Source organism: Neophocaena asiaeorientalis, unplaced genomic scaffold, assembly GCF_003031525.2.
Source record: "Neophocaena asiaeorientalis asiaeorientalis breed wild unplaced genomic scaffold, Neophocaena_asiaeorientalis_V1.1 scaffold254, whole genome shotgun sequence".
In the NCBI taxonomy this organism is placed as follows: Eukaryota; Metazoa; Chordata; class Mammalia; order Artiodactyla; family Phocoenidae; genus Neophocaena; species Neophocaena asiaeorientalis.
Window position 1 is genome coordinate 2,482,868 of NW_020174705.1, and position 9,723 is coordinate 2,492,590.

General features: G+C 52.4%; 2 protein-coding genes across 5 annotated transcripts in view; both read left to right on the forward strand.

Moving 5' to 3' along the window:
• FLYWCH2 (FLYWCH family member 2) overlaps nucleotides 1-7,252 on the forward strand; it is a 7,692-nt gene extending 440 nt beyond the window's left edge. For 2 of the 3 annotated variants that reach the window (XM_024759638.1, XM_024759637.1), the window contains exons 2-4: nucleotides 4,468-4,569; nucleotides 5,322-5,753; nucleotides 6,948-7,252. In XM_024759638.1, the coding sequence (XP_024615406.1) occupies nucleotides 5,423-5,753; nucleotides 6,948-7,051 (435 nt within the window). In that variant the 5' untranslated portion in view covers nucleotides 4,468-4,569; nucleotides 5,322-5,422 and the 3' untranslated portion in view covers nucleotides 7,052-7,252. The remainder of the gene's footprint in view (nucleotides 1-4,467; nucleotides 4,570-5,321; nucleotides 5,754-6,947) is intronic. The other variant, XM_024759636.1, reaches the window with a different exon arrangement.
• The window catches only part of FLYWCH1 (FLYWCH-type zinc finger 1), a 44,968-nt gene that overhangs the window by 315 nt on the left and 34,930 nt on the right, over nucleotides 1-9,723 (forward strand). The window lies entirely within an intron of this gene.

Below are 9,723 nucleotides of genomic sequence, written 5' to 3' on the forward strand. Positions count from 1 at the left end.
TTCAGCTCTTCTCCTCGCTCGTCCTTCCCCCACCCACCCTACCCCAGGACTGAGCCCTCACACCCCAAGTCAGGGAGCCCCACATTGGTCTGCCTTTCCTTGACCGTGTCCGCCCCGCCCAGTACTGCCCCCGCCCTGCACCCATCCCCAGTCCCGTCCCATCCTTGTGGCTCTAGAGATGCTCGCAGGGATGGCAGTTGGAGGTCTGAGATGTTGGGGCGGGGGAGGCACTCCGGAGGCTTAGGAGGTGGCGGTAATGATGCGAGAGGAGAGAGGCGGGGAGCAGGGGCCATTTGGGCGCAGCATAGACAGGTCTTAGGACAAATTGCAGTGGGTAAGGAGGAGTAAAAGTAACTAAGATTCCAAGCCATGGTGATTAGGGTAAAGAGGTGCCATTACATGAAATTCCCACTTTGGGGAAGCTGTTCCCTGCACACTATAGAGTAGCAGTTCTTGACCCATTCTGGGTCTTACTGCTGCTTTGAAAATCTCTCTGTAAGGATGTGTACCTGCATATCTAAGTGGGTCCATCATCCCACGAGCAGCCCTCCAAGAACCACATGGGACAGCAATTATAGAAGGGGCATCTGTCAGTATCACTGGTAACTTGAAGACTTCACCCTTGCCTGCCTGCCTGCTCTTGAGAGCCCCTGCGAAGTTCACCACTACTCCCATTACATAGGTGAAACCAGCCCAGAGAGTGTAAGGGGTTGGCCTTTTAGCTGAGAATGCAGGTGTTGGTGGACATTGATGGTATTTCTCTCCCATACATATGAAGGTAATGGTAATTCTGTTAATCCATCATCAGTTTCCAGGCAATGATCCTGGCTTTCTTTTTTTGGCCACGCCATTTGTGGGATTTTAGTTCCCCAATCAGGGATCGAACCTGCGCCCTCGGCAGTGAGAGCAGGGAGTTCTAACCACTGGACCGCCAGGTAATTCCCATGATCCTGGCTTTCAGAACCTCACCATCAAGGGATTGGACCTCGTATTAGTTACCTACTGCTGCCATAACAAATTACCACAAATTTAGTGGATTAAAACAACACAGCTTTGTAAAAGTCATGCAGTGCTGGAGGTCAGAGGTCTGACATGGGCCTCACTGGGTTAAAATCAAGGTGTGGGCAGGGCTGTAACCCTTCCAGGGGACTCTAGGAGAGACAGTCTGTTTCTTTGTCTTTTCTAGAGGCCTCCAGCATTCCTTGGCTCATATCCCCCTCCCTCCACCTTCAATGCCAGCAACATCGAATCTCTCCTCTCGCTGACCCTGCCTCCATCATCACACCACTTTTTCTGACTCTTCTACCTGCGTTTCCTGCTTTTTAGGATCGTTGTGATTGTGATGGAACCACCTGGACAATCCAAGATACTCTCCTAGTTTAGTAACCTTCACGCCATCTGCAAACTTAATTCCCCCTTTGCCATGTAAGGTAACATATTTACAGGTTCCAGGGATCAGGACCTAGACAGCTTTAGCGATGGGCAGCGGGGAGGCATTATTCTGCCTCCCAAGGTGTCTAAGAGGCTCCTGCCAGTTCTTAACATTGTGTGGTTTGGGGTTTACACTGAGCCATCTTACAATATCATGACAGCTGGCTAGGGTAAATGGGTGACTGGAGACCCATAGCAATATCAAACCATCTGACTGGGGATGCAGGTGGAGGGTGTAAAGTGAGTGAAGTAAGGTAAACTATTAAGCCTTTTGATCTTTTTAATTCATTTCTGCTTCACTTCTAAAAATTCTGTTAATTCAATGAACTTTTATTGAGTAAAAAGTTAATTTTCGAAATAGATGTTTTAGGCTTAAAATAGCTGCCTGTCAACTCTTCCATTCACATCTCAAAAATAAATTGCTAGAAGGTTAGGGATGAATCCAGAAAAGAGACTGATCCAGCCTGAGGAACTGTCCACCCCTGTACGTGGAGTGGTGGAAAAACAGTTCAGCTATGAACTAGAAATTAGAAACTTCTTAAACAGAGGGCCCATGGCATCATCCATTTTTCACAAAGTATCAGAATCAAATAGGGTACTGGTAAAAAAAAAAAAAAAAATGTAGATTCTCAGGTCCCTCTCCAGACCCACTGAGAAAGAAGTCTGGGGGTGGAGGAGTCCAGAACTGTGCATTTTTAACAAGAATTCTGGGTGATTCTTAGGTATCATGAAGTGGGGAAACCACTGATTATAGACTTAATTTCTCTTTTCTCAATACATAAGTTTTATTGAGATAATTTACATACCATGCAATTCACTCACTCACAATGTACAATTCAATGGCTTTTAGGAAATTCACCAAGTTGTGCAGCCATCACCACAATCAGTTTTAGAACTTTTTCATCACCCCAGAAACCCCATACATACTAGAATTCACTCCTCACTCTTCTGGTCCCCATCCCTCCCACCCCCAGCCCTAGACAATCACAAATCTACTTTCTGTCTCTATGGATTTTTCTACTCTATAGATTTTCTATAGACTCCAGGTCATTTTATAGAAATGGAGTGTATAATATGTGATCTTTCATGACTGGCTTCTTTCACTTAGCTAATTTTTCCAAGGTTCACCCATGTCGTGGCACGAATTTTTTTAATTATCAAATAATATTCCATTGTGTGGATACATCACATTTATTCATTTATCTGTTGATAGATATTTGGGCTGTTTCACTTTTTGGCATCTATGAATAATGCTGCTGCAAATATTCATGTACAAGTTTTTATGTAGACATCAGTTTCCATTTCTCTTGGGGATACACTTAGGAGTGGAATTGCTGGATCATATGGTAATTCTATGTTTAACCTTTTGAGAAATCATCAGACTGTTTTCCAAAGTGGCTGCACTATTTACATCCCCACCAGCAGGGTATGAGGGTTCCATTTTCTCCTCATCCTCACCAACACTTGTTATTGTCTGGTTTTTTTGTTTTGTTTTATTAGATCCATTCTAGTAGTGTGAAATAGTATCTCATTATAGTTTGATCTGCATTTCCCTCATGACTAATGATGTTGAACATCTTGTGCTTACTGGCCACTTGTATATTTTCTTTGGAGAAAGGCCTATTCAGATCCTTTGCCCATTTTAAAAATTGAGTTATTTGTCTTTTTATTACTGAGTTATGTGTTCTTTATAAATTCTAGATACAAGTCCCTTATCAGATGTATGATCTGCAAAAATGTTCTCCCATCCTATGGGCTGCCTTTTAATTCTCTTGATGGTGTCCTTTGACTCAAAAAAGTTTTAAATTTTGATGAAGTCAAATTTTTTTGTTTCTTTTTTGGTTACCTGTACTTTTAGTGTCGTACTGAAGAAAGCTTTGCCTAATCCAAGGTCAGGAAGATTTACTCGTTTCTTATTTTTTTTAAGAGTTTTATCACTAGCTCTCATAATTAAGTCTATGGTCATTTAGAGTTAATTATTTTTATGATGTGAGAAAGGGGTCCAACCACCTGGAGTTTCATCCCTGGACCACAGGTGTGGGCTGCTGGCCAGGGTTGTACACCAGGCCAGCCAGGGTGTGGGGGCAGGGTCCTGTGGGTGGGGCTTCCCACCATAACCCTTTCCTGCCCAGAGTGGTTCTCTGGGTCGGGGGGGGGGGGGGGGAGTGTCTTTTTCTGCTGGGCCCCATGTCCCCCCAGGTCCCAGGTACCACCATGTTGCCTGCCCTGTGGGGCAGGATGGGCAGAGCTGGGAAGGACCACATGGGAGGAGTAGGGGTTAGCTTATCCAGGGGCTGGACCAGGGACAGGAGGGATAATGAGACATCAATCCCAGGGGTGCCTGTGGTCAGGTGACTTGCTACCAGGAAGCATTTACCTGAGGCTACACCCCCTGGAGGTGGGGGTCCTCCTCTGTCGCAGTTGGGAGGTCTCTGCTTTCGTGTCTAGTTGTCAGGTCTCTGCTTTCATGTCTAGTTGACTGAGAAGGGGAGCTTGCAGGGGGCAAGGCACCCCAACCATGCACTGGCCTTGCACCTCAGGCTCCTCTCATGGATGAAGGGGTCTTCGAAGACTTTGAGGTGCAGAGCATGGACACCTCAAGCCATGTGCATTGGAGGGGCCCAGAGAAACACAACTAAAAGCCAGGTTGGAGAAACAGGTCTAGGGGGCCAAGTAAGAGTATACGGGCCTCGGTGCTGCCTGAGTCCTGGACAGGGAAGGTGAGATGTCTGCCAAGGCGGCAATCTTGTTTCTGGGCTAAACTGGAAACTGAGAAAGACCCCGCCATCTGCCCACTACCCAATCACCCCCGACAGACAAAACAGCTAGCCCACACTGATGCCCCAGAGCCCCGGTCTCCAGGCCAGCGCTGCCCGTCATCCATTTTTTTTTCTTTTTTTGGCCATGCCATGTGGCTTGTGGGATCCTAGTTCCCTGACCAGACATTGAACCCGGGCCCCCGGCAGTGAAAGTATAGAGTCCTAATCATTGGACCACCAGGGAATTCCCTGTCATCCATCCTTTCTGCTTCTCCAGACCAGAAGCCAGAGAGCCCTCAGTGACCACGGATTCTCTGGACACCTCCACAGCCCTGTACCCACTCAGCTGAGGCAGAGCCAGCACCAGCTCAGACACAAGGTCACTGCCCTCGTGGGGTCCTAGTGTCCCCTAGCACTGGGTGCCCTGGGGCCTCTGGCCTGGGATGGGGGCCGGATCTAGTTGTAAATCTGGAGAGCTCTGCCTCCCAGGGCCCAGCCCATGTTCCTGGTGACACAGTGTCAGGGTGAAGGGCACCGGGCATTCTGGGAGTATCAGTGACCTGAGCTCATGTCCCCAAAGTACTTTTCCCTGAAGACTGGTGCTCAGGAAGATGGGTGTCCATTATCCTGGACAAGGTACCCCAGGTGCTGTACGGGCAGGCTCTGGACCCACCTCGACTGGACTCTCAGCTCTGCCTTCATGGCTGCATGCCTCAGTGTCCTCATCTGTAACCTGGGTCAATGAGAAAGATCAACTTTCAATAACATGGTGGGGGGGCGGGGGGGCTGAAGGTTAAGTGGAAAAACCTGTGGAAGCACTTCACCCCGTGCTCAGCACCTGTGGGCCTGGATTCCTAGTAACTCAGCTGTCAGCACCTTGGTCACCCCAGTAACCCCTTGAGAGCCCTGTTTTGGGCACATTTTGCAGATGGGAAAGTGAGGTTTGGCTGGGGGAGGTGACGGACCCAAGGCTACCAAGAGAGCAGAAGCACCAGCCCAGGGTTCTCTGGCTCCATTCAGGTCCTTTCCCGGGGGCACCGAGGCAGCCCCATCTGCCCCAGCCTCCAGCCCAGATTCCTGAACCCAGGCCTAAGGGCACCTCCACTAATGAGATTTTGCCTCCTGCCTTAGGACGGAGCCCTTGAACTGCTGGGTTCCTTCCAGGGAGGCGGAGGAGAAGTCCATCTGCTGGGGCCTGAGCGTGGCCTGGGGGCCAGGCCATCGGTCCCAGAATGCCCCTGCCCGAGCCCAGTGAGCAGGAGGGCGAGAGCGTGAAGGCCGGCCAGGAGCCCTCCCCTGAGTCCCCTGAGCCGGGCACAGATGTCGTCCCCGCAGCCCCCAGGAAGCCCAGAAAGTTCTCCAAACTGGTGCTGCTGACGGCCTCCAAGGACAGTGCCAAAGTGGCGGGGGCCAAGCGCAAAGGAGTGCACTGCATCATGTCCCTGGGGGTGCCCGGCCCCGCCACCCTTGCCAAAGCCCTCCTCAAGATCCATCCCGAGGCTCAGCGGGCCATCGAGGCCGCCCCCCAGGAGCCTGAGCAAAAACGCAGCAAGCTGGACACAGGTGAGGCCCCAGCCCAGCGAGCAGGGCGGGAGCAAGACCTTCCTGGGGCCGAAGTCCCCTGTCACCTGGGCAGCCAGGGGGACAGCAGGCTTGGCTGGCTCAGGGGAGTATGTGTGTGCTGTGAACATTTCTGCGTGCATCTGTCTACATTATCTCAGTGTGAATCTCTGCGTGTCTATAGGCCTCCGTGTGTGTGTGTGCGTGTGTGCGTGTGTGTGTGTGTGTGTGTTTCTCTAAGATTCTGTCTCCCTATGTGTGTATTTGCCTAGGAGAGTAAGTTTGTGTGGGTTCTTACATGTCTGTGTTCCTGGGCCTATTTCTCTCCGTGTCTACTCTTATGTGTTTTTCATGAGATAGGGGCATCCCCAGCCACAAGCCTAGAGTTCTCAGGGGACCTGAGGGACCCCTCAGGCTCCATCGCCTGCTGGAGTCAGGGACCCCAGAGCCTGGAGGCCCCTCTGCAGTGGGCCCGGCTCACCCTTGAGCCCTTCCACCAGCCTGTTCTGCTCCAAGTGCCTCCTCATGTCCACCTGCCTCTGCCCAGTGCAGAGAGGGTTCTGTCCTCAGTATCTGTGTGGAGGCAGGGCTCAGAAGGGCCAAGTCACCACCCTGAGACCACCAGCTAGCTCACTGCAAAGGATGGGGGGGCCCCCTCTGGCTCAGAGCCCATTCTTCCAGCTGAGCTGGATGGGACAGGCCATTTCTATCCCAACTGAGACCTCTGCTCACTTCTCAGATCAGGCAGGCTCTGGGGCCATATGGACCCCACCCCATATGGCACCTTTGTGAGAATCAGGACAAAGTCATCCTTCCTCAGATGCAGAGATGAAGAGCGGAACAAGGGCTGCAGCTTGGCCCCATGGGCTCCCCTGGGCAGGTGCTCATGGGCAGTCAACACCTCTCAACCTGCCTCTCTGTCTTTACCTCCAGACCTGTCCACAGCCCTCCCCACCTCCTGCCCCGTCCTGGGCCAGGCAGCGGGGACGGAGCAGCAGCTTCCTGATGCTCAGCCCAGATTTGGCCCAAAGTTTCCTGGAAACAGCCTCTGTGTCCCTGGGCCAGTGGCCTTTGGGAGCATGTCTCTGGAGTCAGCAATCCCTGCCCCTGCTCTGGCAGCTGGGACCCCCAGGTTTGCCCCCCACCCCTTCCCCCTTTTCCTTTGACAACAGCCTGACCCATCCCCTTCTCTTCCAGACGGAAAAGAAGATGGAAGGTTGGCAGGACAGCCTGCCCCCAGTCCCTTGGTGGATGGGGAGGAGTCCACCATGGGCCCCATCGTGTCCAGGGAGGACCCGTAGCCCTGACAACTGAGGGTGCATCCTGGCTGGGTCAGTGAACTTGGCTGCAACTTCTACACGTTCCACTGGGCTTCTGCCTGCGGCCCAGCCGCTGACTGATTTTCACTTTCAACATTGTAATCTTTTTCTGATCAAGCATAATTTACTTTTGTAAGCAGAAAAAAAAATTTTAAAAGAGAATAAAAGAAGCTGTACACTAGATCCCACCACGGGTAGGTTTTTAAAATTCCATGATTCTGGGTCCTTTGAGGTCCCAGCTCCAATCCCCACCCCCCTGCTCCTGGGCCTCCCCAACCCCCACCAGCCCTTACCTGGCCCTGCTCCAGGGCTTCCTGGCCTGGATCATCTCTCAGGCCCAGGAGGGCTCTCCAGCGGCCTCCATCCCCCAGGGCCTCCTCAGCCTGGAAAACCCGACCACTGACTCAGAGACTAGGTGGAGTCTCTGAGGTTTCCACTTTCTGCTGCCTTTGGTGTCCAGCCCTGAACCCCTGGGAAGCCAATCCTGCCCCTCCCTGGCTCTCCTTCCAGGGCCAGTTCCCAGGAGGCCTCAGCCTGCTTCTTCCTGCTGGACCCTCATAAAGGCCACCTCCTCCAGGGAGCCACACAGGACTGACAGCCCCTGTGCACAGGGCCCCTGATGTCCACGGCAGCCCAAGGTTCTGCTGAGGAGGTGAACCTGCGGTGTGAGGGGGCACGCCTGACAGAAGTGTATTGTGCCCCTGCCATGTTCCTTCTGGGTGGTTTGGGGGCTGAGGGAGATTCCTGGGAGCCTGAGCCCCTCCTCAGGTCCCCTGGGTGCTGCCCTGCTGGAGGGAAAGATGAAGAAACACTGTTCCCCTCCTTCAACCATAAGTCGGGGTCCCCTGAGAAAAGGCATCGGCCTCAAGTCGCTTCAGCCCACGTGGTCCTCATCATTTGAAAACTGCCTTTGGGCGAAAGGAAATGGATTATTTTTTAAAAGTAGAGTTTAGAGGACTTATGTTTTCAAACATTTTCCAAATTTAATCAGTATCTGTTGACTCCCTCTTGGGAAAAGTGAGTTACGCAGCACATCCGCAGCGCCCAACTCTCCATTTTGCTGTTATTTTTACAGCATGGTTGTCTGTAACAATTATATTCTGTAACCATAACTTGAAATGTTGTTTTGTCTGAATTCTATATTTAAATAGATTCCCATCCCCCACAAGATTTCTCCTTTCCTGAGGCTCTGAGTCATCCTGGAGGGCTGGTTCTGTCAGTTGAGGAGACCGCCTGAGGGCTTGCTCTGGTTTAACATTTGGTGGTGGAGGAGGCATGGAGTAGAGGAGGTGGGGAGAGGGGCTGGCCAGCCTCGACCCCTGCCACTCATCCTGGACTCCAGGCAGTCCTGGCCTGGGCAGGGTCACCGCTGCGTCCACTCCCCTGTATTTTGCTGTGGCACCATCGACCCCTTCTGCAGCTGCCATGGGAGCCGGGGGCGGGGGTGGCGCTTGGGTCCCCAGTGAGGGGGCCTGGTTGACTAGGTGGCCCCTGGAGGCTGGGTGGGGGCACAGGAAGGGTGCACCTCCCTCCGGGGGCTCAAGCGGCCTGTGGTGCCCGTCATTTGCCAGGAGGGTGGGAAGCCACTGCCAAGCCAGGCAGGGAGCTCATACACTGGATCCAGAGGTGTTAAGCTTTTCTTATTTTTTAAATTTTGAAACATTTCAAACTCCCATAAAAGTTGAAGGAACATGCAGGCAACACCACATATCCCCCACCTAGATTCACCCTCCCTCTCCCTCCTAGTCCTGCCGCTTTCTTGCCTCATCACTTCTTGAGGACCTTAATGTCTGCCCAGAGCAGGGTACACAGGACCTAGTGGTAAACAGGTCACAACCCCAGCCTCCCAGAGGTAGACAGGAGACACAGGACTTCCTGCTGATGAGTCCATGAAATCTGGGGCTAAGGGCTGCCCAGGAGAGGACCAGGAGCTCCTCAGCATATGACAGGTGCCTGAGGAAGCCCTGTGGAGGGAGCTGAAAGGTGAAGAGGGCGGGCTTAGGAGGAGTGAGCCCAGACGGAGTAGGACAGGAAGGCCATGAGGCAGGAATGGTTGGCAGAGGCTACTGGCCCAGGGCCTTGAGGCCACAGGTGGGTTCCAGGCTCATCACGGGTAGTAGGAGGTTGGGACGGATTTACGCAGAGGAGGAATGTGGTCAGTGTCGTTTTATAAAACTCCCTTGGTGCCCTGAGGAGAACAGACTGGAGGGGGTCCCAAGTGGGAGCGGAGAGGCCGGTGAGGGCACCACCACAGCCCGGGAGAGAGAAAAGGGAGGGGAGATGGGAGATGCTAGAAGGGGACCGAGAAGGGCTCAGTGAAGGCCTCTTTTGGGGGACAGTGTTTGAGGGAAGACTGGCCTGCCCAGCCCGGGATGACAGTGCCATCCACCAGGAGGAGAATCCAAGGGGAGAAGGCAGCTGGGGGCAAGTGGCCTTCCAGTTCACACAGTTGGCATCCTGCTGGACGGGTGTGTTCCTGTCGGTCAAGAGTGGTTCCCACCAGGGTCAACGGAGCAGAAATCCCTCAGAAGTGGCAGATTGATACCAGTTCTGAGTCTCTGCACTCAGTGAGTGGGTGGGTGGGGGCATTAATTATGATGGGGATAAAAAGTAAATAGGATAAAAAAAAAAAAAAAAAAAAAAAAAAAAGGGGA